At 41.5% G+C, this 16,181-nt stretch overlaps 1 protein-coding gene across 1 annotated transcript in view; it reads left to right on the top strand.

The window, feature by feature from the left end:
- Window positions 1-15,544, top strand: part of SPOCK1 (sparc/osteonectin, cwcv and kazal-like domains proteoglycan (testican) 1) — a gene marked incomplete at its 5' end in the record, with an annotated part of 58,476 nt that extends 42,932 nt beyond the window's left edge. The window contains 5 exons of the mRNA XM_010009399.1: window positions 1,187-1,303; window positions 7,968-8,189; window positions 8,773-8,835; window positions 13,939-14,076; window positions 15,064-15,544. Of these exons, the coding sequence (XP_010007701.1) occupies window positions 1,187-1,303; window positions 7,968-8,189; window positions 8,773-8,835; window positions 13,939-14,076; window positions 15,064-15,254 (731 nt within the window). The remainder of the gene's footprint in view (window positions 1-1,186; window positions 1,304-7,967; window positions 8,190-8,772; window positions 8,836-13,938; window positions 14,077-15,063) is intronic.
- Window positions 15,545-16,181: the final 637 nt, after the last annotated feature.

Here is a 16,181-nt window from a genome sequence, read left to right on the forward strand (position 1 = left end):
TCCCTACATGGACTCAATGGGATCTTCATATTTTTATCTTCAGTAGGAAAATCTATCGAACTCAGCATTACAGAAAAATGGGAAAATCTTTCCCCCCACCAAATGCTAAAAACCTGTCCACTTAGAAACAGCTCTAATGTCCTATTTTCAACTTCAGAGTTATTTCTGCCCCTCTCAAAAAACCCCTGTGAGAACAAACACCGCAGCTGTAAGATATCAGTGGATGCATTGCAGTCATTGACTGGAGCAGTGGGTTTGGCTGGGGAAGACAAGCTGCGAGACTCAATTGTCCTTAATAAGGTGAATGGAGGAATACTACAATGTACAGTGAATTGGAGAAGACGTATTGTGGCTTGCCCTGTGAAGGATGTCTGCCCCTACAGCATAAAATCTTGCTCTTGTATTCCAAGAAATGTCATTTAAAATGTAGAACGAGTGCAGAGCAAAAAAGAGCATGTGAATTTTAAGCAGTAAATATGATACAGAAGTAAGGATATTTTTTCTGGCAGAAACTGGTGACTAATTCAGTTTTTCTTCCTTAAAACTATTTGCTTTGGACATTATTGTCTTGGCAGAAATTTCTGGGAAAATTAGATATTTCTCAGTAAGAATGTATAAGAAAAATGTTTCACCTAGCTAACAAAATGGAATCGACAGCCTTCAGAGGTGGCAAAGTCTCATTTGCAGTAGAACTAGAGCAACACAACAGTTTTCTTCTTCATGTATATAAATAAGTAGATGTGTTTTCTACGACTGTGATAATAGCCTTCTACTAAGCCAAATGTGGTTATAAATTATCCCTAGCATCTTGTTCTAGTGTGCCCAGGCAAGTTTGTCCTTCCTCCCCATCTGTTTGACTGATATTTTTCTCTGAAATCCTAAAAGGTGAAAACATTTAAGTTAAATAGTCACATGGCTCTAATTGAGAACCCGCAGGTAGCTCTCCGTGTCGCTTCTTCCATCACAAATCATGTCAGCTACCAAGGAAGCACTTGAGTACAACTTATGCATAATGACTTTCAACTTCTTTTTAACTTTCATCTTTTCCCTAACCTTCTCTTTTACTTCAGAGCTCTTAATGAGAAGAACTTTACAACCACAAACAATATTTTTCTAATAGCCTATCTGAAGAAAGGGGTTTTTGCTGTTGCTCTTGACTCAGCCTGGTGCTTTATTCTTTTTCTAGCTTGCACAGACAAAGAACTGAGGAATCTCGCTTCCCGACTAAAAGACTGGTTTGGTGCTCTCCATGAGGATGCAAATCGTGTCATCAAACCCACGAGCTCGGAGACGGCACAAGGCAGTAAGAAAACACCTTTCCATTTGAACATTGAGTGTTGTAGGCAGCTCCCCAGCCTGAGAGAGCACTGAGCTGAGCACAGCTGTTAGTGCCACAATGTCATGTCAAGCAGGTGCCAGCGGTGAGCAGGTACGCAGGAGACCTGATCCTGCGGATAAATAGCTGTATCCTTTTCTAACTGAGATGCAGTCAATCTGTACTCTTTCTGGCCCAAACTGCTCTAAAAACTGGCAGTTTGAGACAAAGAGACCTTTACAAGTTAATCAGGCAGATAACTGTGTCTGAAGGCCATGGAGGTCACAGCTGTGCTAGTAAATAAACCTGCTCAGGGACTTTTCTTAAGCCCTGAGGTTAACTAGTTCGTGTCTGTACAGTTAAACTCCATGACCCTCCACGTCAGCGTGGCTGCCTCCAAATCACTTCTTGGGGACAGGCAGTGGCATATGCTTACCTCCCCAGTTTATGGGCAAGCATTTTCTGACCCAATGTCAGTCGCCTGAGCCAAAAATGTGCCATACAAGCAGAGGGAGTATGATGCTAATGTTGGAAAAGACTCACTTTGAGTTTATTTTGCAATTTCCTGCTAGCCATTTATATAAGAGAAAGAATAATAAAAACGTCCACATCAGAGCCGTGGAGATGGAATAGTTAACCAGTGTGGAAAGGTAGAATCTATTGTGTCCCCGGTATTTAATAACACCATCTTTGCTTCCTTTGATGTTTTGGGTTTCGTTGTTTTGGGGTTTTTTAAGAAGGAAGAAAATGAACATTTTAGAGGACATTTACTCTCTGTGGGTTAAGCCAACATGACTGATTTTGATGTCATTTACCCACCAGGGAGGGAAGGATTCAGAAAGATTCAGCTAACAACAACAAAAGAGGTCGTGTTCATCAGAGAGCAGATGTGACTTTGTTTTCCGTAAGGATTCGTTAATCCTTTTTAATAGCATGTCCTGAAACACGTGGGCCCTTGGCTTACAAAGTAGGATGCGCAAGTTTTACCTAGGTGTGTGATTCCCCTTCATCTCTCTGCCCTGATTCTCTGGTACAAGCTGACTAAAGCCACGGTCCACAAACACAGAATTTAAAGGGTTTAGCCAATTGCTCACTTTTACAGCTTTTTTGACCCCAGTGCCTGGTTTCCCTGTAGCATGAGACTGGAGAGGCTAAAGGTGCAGGAGATCAGGCTCAGCACATCAGGACGGGCATTTACTCTTGATCCATGTCTAGACAGCCACTCTTCTTTTGTGCTACTTCTAAGATTGCCTCTTCCTAAAGAGACAGGCTACATTGCTCAAAACTGTAGTCAAACCTCATTAATGCCAAGTAATGGTATCTTAAAACTATGTGGTGAAACAAGCCATGTTCTGTGTAAATAGATCTTTTTCATATGTCCCTTTTTTTCCATAGTATTTACAACAAAGTCAGTATCTATAAAACTGTATGTCCTATTTATTTCTTAAACAGTACTTCAAAAAGGGATATTATTGTGCAGAGGTAGCTAAACCATAGTGCAAAAATTCAACTGGATGTACAGCTTCAAGATGTGAATTCCGACCTCATGACAGAAAACAGCAGAGACTTAAAACTTTGTCCTTCAGGCCCAGAACCACATGAAATTTCATTTTATCAGGTTGTCAAAAGAAAGTGTTTTTCATGCAGATGACCTGTGAGATGCTCATGAGGACCTTACCAAAGGCCAAAGCCCAAATTCAATTCCTAAAGGTGTTGGGTCTGAGGGTTTTTTTGCTGAAGCAATTTCAGTGAGAAAAACATTCCTGGTAATTCTGCAGTGTTTGCTCTGATTCACAGAGGAACTGTTATCTCTTTTTTAGTTTAGTTTGATTCCTGGCAGCTTTTATATGAAAGGCTGCCTTGATGCTCTTAAACACTTGATCTCAACAATGTTCATTTTTAGACTGTTGACTTAGTTTGGCACATTTTCTTATCTGTCAGTTAAAAAATAAAAAAAGAATGAAACTTTGAGAGTTAAGATGGTTAAATCATTTTTGAATGCCACAAAACTTGGGCATGGTTTTCTTTTTAAGAGTTTGCAACAGTACGCATGAATTACTCTGCATGCGCCAAATTCTGCAGCTCCGATTCTCTCTGGTAGCACTGAAAATACTCATAGAGAAAGGACAGCAGTATTTGGCTTCCTCTAACTTCAAACATTTGTAACAATGAAAGACGTCTTAAACAGGGCTCAGACTTCAAAGTAAAGTTCATAAAGCCAAGCTGAAAAAAAGAATTTATGTGAATTCTGGCAAAAAGGACACACACAGCTCTGGAAATAAGCTCTGATGTACACATTGCCCTTTTTTTATGGCTCTGCATGTGTTGCTCTCCTCACCAGGCTGATCACTTCATTAAACTGAACTGGTTTGGTTATGCCTGTAGAGTCTTAAAAGGCATGTACATCCTCAAAATAATCCATTTTGGATGTGCCCCTGTGGCAGTAAAAGGAACAGATGGTGGGATGCGATGACTATGATGCCTTGGACACATCAGCTGTCTAGAGAAGGTGTTCCAGCAGAGATTTCTTTATGCTACATTAAATTTTCAAGATGTTACTGTGAGTGTAAATAAGCTTTTTGAGTGTATTAAGTTCACCCCCAGGTGAATTTAAAAGTGCACTCTTTTCTTCTTTTTTACTCTTCTGAAAGGAAAAGGATGAGGGCAAGTCACTGTGTTTGAAATCTCAGACCTTCATTCAATGAGCTATGTCCCAGATCCCAGCAAAGCACCATAGGCCAGGAACTTTGTCTTCTGCAGGCTTTGTACAATTGAAACCTCTTCAGTAAATAATAGAAGCAACTCAGGGACGTGCTTTGACATAAGGAAATAATAAAACTAATTAGGGAGTAAGATCAGATTCTAATTGCTTCTGAGCCTGTTGATAATTCCTAACATTCCCGTATTGTATCTAGATAGTCTCTTTGGTTGGAGTGGGAGTTGCTTTTCTTTTACTAGAGATCTACACAATATAAAGGATTTTTTTCTGGGGAACATTTCTTCTCCTCCTTCTTTTATTTTAAGCGATGGGGGAAATTAGGTTAATTATTCCCCTGTTAATTTAACTGTAATACACTTCAATAAAATAAAGCTGGCTCATGTAAGTCAGCTCTTGAAGGGGGAAAATAATTTTATGTGCTGGAAGATGTGTTTATTTTTAATTAGGATTTCCACTTAAAGACTCTTTTTAGTTTAATTCCATTTTAATTTAGAGGAGGTGGAGCATTTTATGTGTTAACGGCATATGAGACTTACATGTAGGTCGCTGGCTTCGTTTCCTTCCAGATCTGCAGTGGATGAAAGTCGTTAGGATGCTGAACAGCTGTCAGTCAGGATGAGGAACATGATGGTGTCAGTCCAGGTCCTTATGAGCAGGTGTCCAAACAAGAGCAACCACCACCACAACTGACATTAATTGGCATCTGTGTTGGCAGCCTCTGCCAAGGAGCCAAAAGCAGGAGAGATGTGGAGCCTGCACCACTCTCCTGCTTCTCCCCATAGGCACTGCAGCACTGAGCTGATGCACAGAGAGATGCAGAAAAGTTCTCACTGAGGTGACTGTTATCCCAGGTCTGTTGTGCTAGAAGGCCAGACTTAATTCATATACAGTGCAGCATGTGGTGTATTTCATTCAGCATATTGCATCCTATTTATAGGCAAGTATCTCAAAAGACTCTAGACAGGAGTTAATTCATTCAAAGTCACTTGGCCTCACTGGGTTGATGGAAGCAGTGACCTCCTGGTGAAGGTAAGTGAGCTCCAAGAACCATTTTCCATCAGCTGCCCTGGTTACTCAGTAAGTCAGAGCCTGCGTTGCACACCAGGGCACACTTTGCTTTCATTCCTGTTGCTGGCTGCCAAGAGCACCCAGGATTGCTGGTCTTGTGCTGTAGATGCAATGTTGCACGAGGTGATTTACAGGCAGTAGCTTTTGCCAGGAGACAATAGGAAGTCAAGATAGATACTACTCCTCTCCTTCAACCACACATTAAGGGACAATTAAAGAATTAACTTTTTCACTGTTATAACCATCTAGCTAAAAGCTTTCCATAACACCTACCACTGTAATATTTAAAGACTTCCAGACCACACTGTCTAATAATCCAGCACTGCTTAATAATTCAGCCTCTTAATAAACCTAATCTGGAACTCTGGTCACACCAGTGAAAGCTCCCTTGTTTATAAGAAATTGCAATCAGAAACTCCTCAACTAATGTAATTAACTGACTTTGTAAGTGACCTTTCATGACTGTATCTTGTGTCCAAGCCCTGCTGCTATGTCACAAACAGCTTCATAGTCACATCACTCACTAACTTGTGATCTGCTCAGGCAGATCATTGCAGAGGGCATGCTGGTGGTATGTCCTGAATGCATGTTGTACACACAGATAAAGACTTCCCAGACGGGAAGAAAACAAGACTCAGAAACAATCCACATACACTGTTGGGGGAAGTTCATGCCAGGATCTCCTCCTTCCTGCATTGATCCTTGTTAGGATGTGACCTTTAGAGACAGGGCTGAGCAACACATATATACTCAACTGGTTGTACAACAGACCTTGTAGTTATTCAGCTTAGAAGCAGTAAATGCCACAACAGGGCAGAAAGACCATCACTGGACAGGGGATCTGTGCAGGAAAAGAGCAGCTGGTGGAACGCAGCTGTTTTTCCCCTGGAAGCTGTTAAACTGGGATAGCTGGAGCATGTACTGATCCCAGCTCCACCATGCAATTGAATGATCCACACCTGCCTGTTTGATTACTACTTATAACCTACCCCTTGGTGGGGAATCAGGCATAGCATACACCCTCACAAGGCAGGACTGCGTGCCCTGCTTCTCACTGCTTTGTAAAGGCAAAGTCAAGGATTAAATCTCTCACTCAACAAAAGATTGCACAGTGACCAAATCCTGCTTGCGTTCTTCAGATGAATGACATAATTGAAGTCAATAGTCCTAATTGCTTCAGCAAGGCAAGCAGGCTTCCTCTCTACATCTATTCACACAGCCTTTTTCTTTTTCACTGTGCTCAAACTCAATTAGATAATGTTAGAGGAGATAACAGCACAAAAATGTGATGAAATGTTCAGCATGACTTCTCTCTTTTCTGCCTGAGCTGCCTCTAGCCCCAAGGAAATGGTGTTACCTTCTTCCTTTCTTAGAGCCACATGTGTTATGAGTCACATAAACCTTCCCATTAGTTAACCCTTCTGATTGTTCCTCCATGCCACTGACAACCTTCAGCTGCAGACAAAAAGCACTGCTTCCAGCATAAAGCACTGCCCTCCTTTGGATTAATACTTAAAATAGCAGGTAGGCTGCAGAGCTTGGACAAACTGCCAGCACGATTCCAGCAACATCTTACATTTCACTTAAACAAAGAAGCACCCTGAAATGGGACTTGACACGTACAGCAAATAAGGCTAAGCTTGACCTCTTTCAATGAAAGATGCAGCAAAAGGAAGAAGCCTATCAGGCTTCTCCTCGTGGCCCATAGCAGAATGAATAGTGCACAGGCAGCTGGAGCAACATGAGCGCAGGGGGCCGAGGGTGCATGGTTCAGGTGCCTCTGTCCCTCTAAATGCCCAGCCAGTGTATACATGTTTCCAAGTCCTTGGTGAAACCATTATCCTTATTTATTAGCTCTGCATTACAAATTTACTTTCTTGCATCATAGATAACTTGCAAATTAGTCCATGTTTGTACCAAGCATTGAAAAATGCAGTGGCAGTATAGATTTATAATGTTTATGAAAGAAGACAGTGCCACTGGTTTTGTGGAGACTGCAGGATACTGGCACATGTATCTCACATACATTGTGGCTGTCTGTATGCATAGCTTGGTCTTTCTGTGATAACTGCTGCTGGTGCGGTCTTTTAAGGATCTGGGCTGTTAAAATGAATGATGATGATGGTTTCCAAAGCACTGGAAGAGCAGAATCCTGTATTGCTGCACAGTCCAGGCGGCTGTAAGAAGGGATAGTGCTGGCATGGTATACAAGAGCATGGTCAGCTGAAGCGGTGCCATTCTGCAGAGTGGTGCAAGCAAAAGAGATGCTTTGCCCCTTCTCTCCCCCTGCCCTTCCCCAGACAGCTCACAACCCAGATCAAAGCATTCTATTATCCATCACAGGAGACATGGCTTGGAAGAGTGAAAAACTGGGATGAGAGGCGGAAGGTGAGAGCACAGCAGGAAAGAACTTGGTCAGGGAACTAGAAATAGGTCTGGGAAACAGGATTTAAATCATATCCAGACTGTAGTCTAGTTTGAAAATATAGGGGACAAAGCCTTTTCTCATCACATTTCAGCTTCTTGGAGCAAGGCCAACCCACTTGGAAAGAGGACTGGAAAGAAACGTGTGATTTTTTGAGTAGAAATAACTTTGAATTGCAGTGATCAGTTGTGGATCTCAGCCCTCGCACCCCACAGCTCCTGAAAAGTGTGTGAGGGGTGCTCTGGGCTGTAGCTGTGCTTGGGTTTTAAATTCTACACAGTCAGTCAGTTCACTCTTAGACTTTTGTTCTGCTTTGGGTAAGTCAGGTCAATGTTCAGAGTCCAGCCAAAAATATATTATCAAGGCTTCAGCTTAGCACCGATTCCTGTGCAATGAGCATGCCAGGGTTCAGCTGGGGATATGTGCCTGTCTTCCTACAGGGTTTGACACCAGCATACTTCCAATCTGCAAGGATTCCTTAGGCTGGATGTTCAACAAACTTGACATGAACTATGATCTGCTGCTGGATCCCTCGGAGATCAGTGCCATTTATCTGGATAAGTACGAGCCATGTGTCAAGCCTCTCTTCAACTCCTGTGACTCCTTCAAAGATGGAAAGCTTTCCAACAACGAGTGGTGCTACTGCTTCCAGAAGCCGGGCGGTGAGTTGTGCAGTTGACAGAACAAAGTTATTTGGGTCTCCCTGTGTTTCAGGTTGGATTGACCTGCTGATGGAGATAGTTTGGTAATTAGCAGTCAGTTGCATTAAAAAGCTGTTTTCTCCAGCAGTGGTGTGAAAGGGCAGTGTGGAACAATGTTTAATGTCACAGATGAATGATATTAATATCCCTTGATCATTCAGACAAAGAAGTAGTAAGCACCAGTGCCCACAGTCTAGTAATAAGGCCTATTGCTGATAAAAAGCTCAAGAACTTTTATATTAATGCAGAAATCATTAGCAAATCATAAATTAGAGAGCTGACAGTATATTAGTTTGGAGGAAAAATGGGTTTCACGGTGAAAATGGCCCCAAACACTATTGTCAACTACAGTGTGTTGCCTTCTTTTTCTTTTTTAATTAGTGGAGCTAATGACATAGATTTGTTTTGCAGTGCAGTGCCAGCATATGGGCTGCTTTCGTTCCCAGGTGTGCAGCAGTCTACATTCCCTGTCAGTAGTGAAGCCAGTCGTTGCAGAGCCTACCTTGTACCATCTGGAAACTGATTCTTATACATTATATTTTAGGTCTTCCTTGCCAGAATGAAATGAATAGAATTCAAAAGCTAAGTAGAGGAAAGAGTCTGTTGGGTAAGTTCTATTACTTCCTATTCATTTACTCAACTAATTAAAGCATCTATGATTATTGTAACTTTATATGCAGTAATGGTTTTTCAATTAGAGGCTAATGTTTTGAGTCAGGAATATGCACCATGGAGTATAGGTCTGACACTATGATATTAAACAAATACTGAGATAGCGACATACAGAACAGGTGCCAGCATGGCAATGGGTTCAGAACTAATTTACAGCTTTCCAGAAATGCAAACCTAGTCTGCATAGAGCTTAATACTGCCTTCATCACCTCAGAGGTCTAAGTACAGGGGCTGCTTGGTACTCAAGCCCCCCATGTTGGAAAGGTAACTGAATATGCCACAGTGCACAGGCAGTGGGTTCACGTTTTCTTCCAGCTCTGATGCAATGCATGCATTCCTTGGGGTTCAGTTTTGCCCAATCACCCTTAAAAATATTTCAGCATATCCTATGTATATGAAAACAGGAATTTACATCATCTCATTTTAGGCAGCCCTGCAGGATGCTTCATGCTGCAGGATGTGATAATGGCCTCCCCTCTCTCTGTTGACCGTTGGGAGCCTGAATTGATTCCTAACTTGCACTGCTCTGATGGATATCTAAAATTAGGTTAAATCCCCACACGGCATTTTCCCATTTAATTGCTTAAAACCCCAGGTTGTTGAAGTAAGTGAATTTAAGGTAGCTGACTCCATACCCTGAAATCACAGTGTTATGTAGCCTAGCATTTATGTGGTGGTGTCTTACTGAAACTTCTGTCCTTGTGCATTTTTGTACTCAAATCACATGAGGCTGCCAGTACAGATCCATGTTTCTGCCTCCAAAAAGCACTGAATTTCACCCTTGGAGAGCCTTGCTTACCTCAGACCCAGGCTGTCAAGCCCATCGTTGAGGACCCATGTCAGGGTCTTACGTCACTCACCGCAGCATGGAGCATGCATATCAGCTCTGCTGCAGTGCTGCTCAGATTGCAGTCTGCTGCTTTGGTTACTCTGAAAGCTCATCTTTAGCAAACCCTGTGGTACCTTATGAACAATCCCAACCTGGATTCATTGGTTTAAGGTAATAATAAGCACTCCCAAAGGCTACAGGGACGATGGTTTAGTTCCATCGTCCTTTCATAGCAAGTTCACCTAAAGATTAAGATGCTTCAGAGTTACAGCTCCTGCTGTTCATAGCTGTGGGAGAGAAGGGAGGATTGCTTGCTCAGTTGTATGTGTGTTCCATTCAGTAAATATTTTGCATTCATGGTTAAGTGGATGTTGTGCAGAGGAAGTCACAGTGTTCTCTGTCTCATGGGTGTCATCATTTTCAAAGCCACCTAAAAGAATAAAAAGAAGCCCAGTTCTTAACAGATAGCTTTGGCAAACTCGTATTTATTTAATGCTTTGCTGTTACTTGCTATATGCAATAAATGTCATCTAGGCTGAAACATAAGTGGTTTGTTCTGGTGTGTGAGGAAGAATGATGGCTATATTGCAGGTAGTAGAACATTCAGGCGGTTGTAGCACGTCACTGGTATCTGATCACAATAGCAGGAGTAAAATGACAAAGTAAAAGCAGTAAGAATGGTCCCTTACCACAAGTAACTTCTTGTTAACTGTATTAAAAAAGATGAAGGATGAAGGTGGTTAAGCTCAACAAATCAAGAAGTGTCAGGCATAAGGTTGTTCCACAAGCTAGAAAATTATAATATAGAGAGGAACTCTTTGCTTCACCTACCCTGAAAGTCTGGCTGCATAATGCACTGTCTGTGAGATTTTAATCTGATCTCATAGCTATTTATGCAGCGGAAAACATTGTCTTTTCTCTTCAGTGACTGAGAAATCATACAAATAGAAAACAAAACATACACGTGACTCAAAACGTGCTTGTAGCAACAAGGAAGATTGAAAAGAGAGAGAAATATATCCAGAAAAACTAGCCTCTAACTATTCTCTTTCCTGGCATGCAGAGCTCAGGATTAACAGTCTGGGCAGTGCACAGGAAGAAGATTTCTGTTAACTTGTATCCGTTGATAACAAATGACAACTTTTGATATTTTGTTCTCTCTATACTTTCCAAAACACAGGACAGTTGCACCAAAGTTCTTCAAAGCTGTTGCCATTAGATATGTTTAATCTGGAGGCTTTCAAATAAAGTCTAGCATCCCAAGGGACTGAATTAAAAAGTAAACAGCACTATTCATCTTTTCCTACCAGATTTATCTAGAGTACAATTAACTGCAGAGTGTACTTTTAGAGCATACAACTGCGCAGCCTGATAATGCTTCTCCCACCTCACTAAGATAATGAATTTCTGCTCCCATCACTATTTTCTTCTGTATCAGCCCTGTGAATTCAGCTAATAGAATAGCGAATACAAGGGGCTGTGTGCTGGCTAGCACTTAGTTCTGGCAGGCTTTTACCTGTGTACCTCACTATCTTTAGTGTATAATTATTCTCCCCATATTCTATGGGGAAGGGGAGTATTATACAGATGAGGAAATGATGCAGAAAAAGTAAGAGCTGTAGGTCTGGCCCATAAAGAGTATGTAGACGCAGCAGCGCTGTTCAAGTTTGCATGGAATTAAACACTCCAGGGAACAGAGAGATGGGGAAAGTAGGATTCAGTACCCTGAGGCAGTTCAGTGGGGAGTGACTAACGTTTTGCAGTGCTTAAGAGTGGAACTGGTCCACCAGCCCAGCGCTCCTCTCCATGCTTGTGGGGAAGTACTGCCTGTGCAAGAACCTCTGGAGGACAAAACTCCTTTCTCCTTCCAAAGCCTGCGTATGTTCTCTGGTGCCAAATCAAATTATGGGGTGAATATTCCCACTAAATGGGTTGTCTGGATGCTGTGCTCCAGAATAGCAGAGCTTGTACCCAGAGCTTATTTCTAATGAAGACAGGGTCTGATTTGTGTAGGATTTACAGGACAAATCTTCACACTATACAACACTTACTCCCAGTGACTCTGTATCCTCACCAGATTATCACCTGCATCTGACACATTGGAGAGGACATGCTGTAATCTTCCCTCTAATGGCTGGCAAATACTGTGACATTAGTATGCGTAGCTAAATACTGAAAGCTTCAGTTTTACATACAAATTGGCACAAATTTGCGATGCAGAAGGAAAAGTGCCTTCTACTCTTCGCTGTGACCCAAAGTGTGAATCCTTTCCACACACAGTTATGTTGGCAGTGAGCCTGGGCCATCATTTATTTTTAAATCTATGGCTTTTACAGGCAGCGTGGAACATTTTAATACCTTACAAGAAACACAGTGCAACTATGCAAAAAAGGCCTGTTTCAAAGAAGGGGAAAGGTTGCATTGCCCAAGGAAAAGAGAAAGCGTGAGGCAGTTTAAAATGCAGAGGCCATTCTCTGCTTGCCCTACAATGCCACTGAGGTTCCCCCTTTGATTCTTCCCTGGAGCAAGATGCTCATCTGATGTAAGAGGGTAGCTCTAGTGACACAGGCACAGCCATGCTGATGTGCCCCAGCTCGATATCAGCACCTGAGCACTTCTCTAAGGTTGTGTATAGTGATAAACACCTCGAGTGCTTAACTGAGAACATGAGCACAAAGATGAGAAGAAACCATAATCGATATTGAAATAAAAGATTGAACAGTGAGCATTAACTTACAAAAACCTGCAAAGGCAAATACAGACACGTGTTATTAGATCCATTTTTTTGCCGATAGTGGCGAGTGTTTGGCAATCGTCAGAATGCTTCTGTTTGTACATGAACATAACTGTGGTACCTATGAGCAAACCTGCTGTAAGCTCATGCTTTGAAGTTACTGGAAATACTCTCAATAATGGATATAAAGTGCTCTCCAAAACTGATGTAAGACTCAAAGATTCCTGCAGATGTTCAAAAGTTTCTGTTCCCATCTTCCAGGCCTACATTAGTGGCACTCAAGCGTTCGTTAGATGAGATCTGTAGTGTGATGAGTTTGGAAATTCACGGATTCATTTTATATAGATTGTGTGTGTGTGTGTGTGTATGAGATTGACTGACTTCTACTTTTATGGTTTTTATATAGGATATTTCATGACATTTGGGCAGCACCTCCTCATTCATTTTTTTCCTGTGAGAAATGTAGCAGAAATAGCCTCTTTGACACATAAAGTGTCTGAAGAGATGCTATACACATGGAACTAGTTAAAAAACTTACTGTTATACCAGTGAATCACTGTTATATTTGACAAAGGAGAAAAATACTTTCTCAAGAATCATTTGGGACAAGAAATTTGGGGGCAAGGGTGGGGTTCTGCCATGTTTCAAATTGAAGCAATTGGCAAAGAAGGGAAAATGACTGTACTGACCTCTCCTGGGAATAAAGCTAACTCATCTCGACAGACAAGAGGGCTTTTCATATTGAAGTATATGTGCTGTATCTGCTAAAAACGGTGGGAACAATAAAACAGGTTTCTCCTGAGAGCTTCCCTTTCTGCAGAAGCCAGAATGAACCACGCTCTACAAGGCTGAACTATATTTGTTTTATTGTGAGACAAATCTCGGGCTTCGAATCCAAAGACTTACTGATTTCATATCCTGTTGTCCCTCTCTGTAAAGCATATGCATTCCTTCTCCTTTTATACATAGGAACTCTCAGAAAGTCAGAAGTTGTGCTTGAGATTAGTATGAATAGCAAGCAGATGGCAGATACCTTCCAGGGATAATTACAATGTTGTGGAAAGACTTATATGATAAACACTGAAGGAGCACAAATGGAAGGGAAATGCAGAATTAATGAAGTCAGGGTAATAATCCATTAGGGAAGAAAAGTTTAAAACCAGGAGTTAAATCTGAAAGGGGCTCTGTGGGAATATTAATCATTCAGGGACAGACTGAACCTATCTCTCGTACCACCACCCTGCATGTGCTATATGTGCACAAACATTTATGCACTGTGTAATGACCAGGGCAGCTGAAAACAGTTAATCATATATAATTTCTGCTCTCTTTTAGGCACCAGATAATATCATGTATTTTTCTTATCAGCATGGTAGAGATCTTCTTGTAAATAAGTGACAAGTTCATAATACTCTATATACCTGCTTGCTCCTACAGAGGCTTGCATGACTGATTATGCCTTATATTTTATTCAGGTGCTTTCATCCCAAGGTGCAATGAAGAAGGTTATTACAAAGCAACTCAGTGCCATGGCAGCACAGGGCAGTGCTGGTGTGTTGATAAGTACGGGAATGAGATAGCTGGCTCAAGAAAGCAAGGGACAGTCAGTTGTGGTGAGTAATGAGGTGCTTGCCTCAGACAACAAAGGAATTAACACTGTTGTAAGCCCTGCCATTGCTGTACGATGGAGTGAGATAACAAAAGTGACAACAGGAAAACATGACTGCCAGTATTCAAAGTGCTCCTGTGCTTTCCTACTCACACTACAAATGGGGCCCGTGTACACATACTGGTCCTTTGGACTGGGGGGGTCGAGCAGACACTGATATTTGTCCTACCCGCCTGGAAAATGTAGTAATTGATATTAAAAATAAGGCTATGGGATTGCTGTGCATGGTTATTAAATATGTTGGTTTGGAATGGACATTTACTGGGACTTGAATAATATCTTTCCAGACAAAGGAAGGCCTAAATGTGTACAGTTATAAATTCATAACTAAGCCCAATAAAATTGCTGACAGGGCACTATTACTTACACATGTGAAATCACCAATTAACTGTTACACCTAGACAAGCAAGAGCTCAGCTGCATTCCTTCAGAGTGCTTCAGCAATGGTGGTGGCTGCAGCTTTCTTCTTCAAGCAGGAACAGAAAAGGGAACCTAGGATGTCTGAGATGCCCAGAATCACACCACAGATGTTAGGCTCAATAGCTGCATTTTGCAGAGTGTGGTTTATGCTGTCAAAATCATTTTGTGGTATATTTTTAGCCTGGTTTATAGAGCTGTGATGGGATGAGAGTATTTATAAATGAGTAATGATTTTCTGGCCTGCGTGTATGGGAACTGGGACTCTGCAGTCGAGTCTCTAGGAGGAGGGCAGTACATAGCTCCTTATGAAAGTATGTTTCACAGTAAATTGATATATATTTATCCCAGTTCTGGATGAACATTTAAATTTAGAGGTTGTTTCATGAATAGCTAAACCAATGAATTTTAAAAGTAACATTGCAAGTGATAGTGGCTTAGATGACAAGGGTAGTAATGGACAAGGGATGTGGTATCCTGTGAGGGAATGACCTTTCCTCCTCACCTGTTTCAGAAGAAGAGCAAGAAACCTCAGGGGATTTTGGCAGTGGTGGATCTGTTGTATTGTTGGATGATTTGGAAGAGGAACCCGAAGCAGCAAAGAAAGACAAAGAAGGGAAGCTGAAGGTTCATGTAAGAGCAGCTAATGAAGACGATGAAGATGAAGATGATGATAAGGATGATGAAATTGGTTATATATGGTAGTGCCCATCATAACAAGGACTCACGTTTTGCACAATATTGCAAGTCATATCATATCTCTGCAATTGTATCTGAGAGTACCTGGCACAAATACTCCCTCTCTAATGAGTTTTATTTTGTATAGTCTATTTAATTTAGGAGACAGCTTTTTTTTTTTCCAGCAAGGACTCTTTGGAATACAGCTTTTGTTCACTTGGTTTGGGGCATTTTTGTTCTATCCACAGGGGCAATGAGTTTTGTTTCAAAAACATTTCATGTCTTAATCCTCACTTGCACAGCTTATGAGATATATCTTGTGAAAGAAGAATTGCAGAAGGGGCTCAATGAACCAGTACAAAGCTTAGAAACCCTTCAAACGTTAAGGAATTTGTGTCATAAATTGTTACCTGGATCATATCAGAAACAGTTATTTTTCTTTCATGAAGAAGGAAATGTAGGTGCCTCATTTTCTAGTCCATGTTTGTTATATTCCAGTAAAGAGTAAGTAAGTCTCTTTGGATAGTGACTTCTGGCTGTCCAGCACCAGGGATTTAACCCAGAAAAAAAGCCACTGGTGGGATTTTCTCTTCATCACATTCTCTTAGAATGAGTCCAACAGGCTTAGTCCAGCCCACGCTGAAGGCAAAGCATCCACCACACCATAGACGAGCTCACTGACACTTTATTTGCTTAAGGATCATGACCTTGATCATAAGAGATGCTGAGAACCTGCAGCTATCATGGGCCAAGCCCTACAGGCAGGAACAGAGTCCATCTGCCTTTCCTTAGAGTGTTTTGTGAATGTGTAGCATCATAACCACCTCCATATCTGTTCCTCAGCTTGTCTGAACTCATTTGCACTAAGAGTTGCACTGCCATTGCGCAGGCAGCCTCTGCTTCCTGCTCACATGCTATAGATCTGCCTGTTCTTAATTTTCTGTTACTAATCCC

This window comes from Nestor notabilis, unplaced genomic scaffold (assembly GCF_000696875.1).
Source record: "Nestor notabilis isolate BGI_N333 unplaced genomic scaffold, ASM69687v1 scaffold3422, whole genome shotgun sequence".
Taxonomy (NCBI): domain Eukaryota; kingdom Metazoa; phylum Chordata; class Aves; order Psittaciformes; family Psittacidae; genus Nestor; species Nestor notabilis.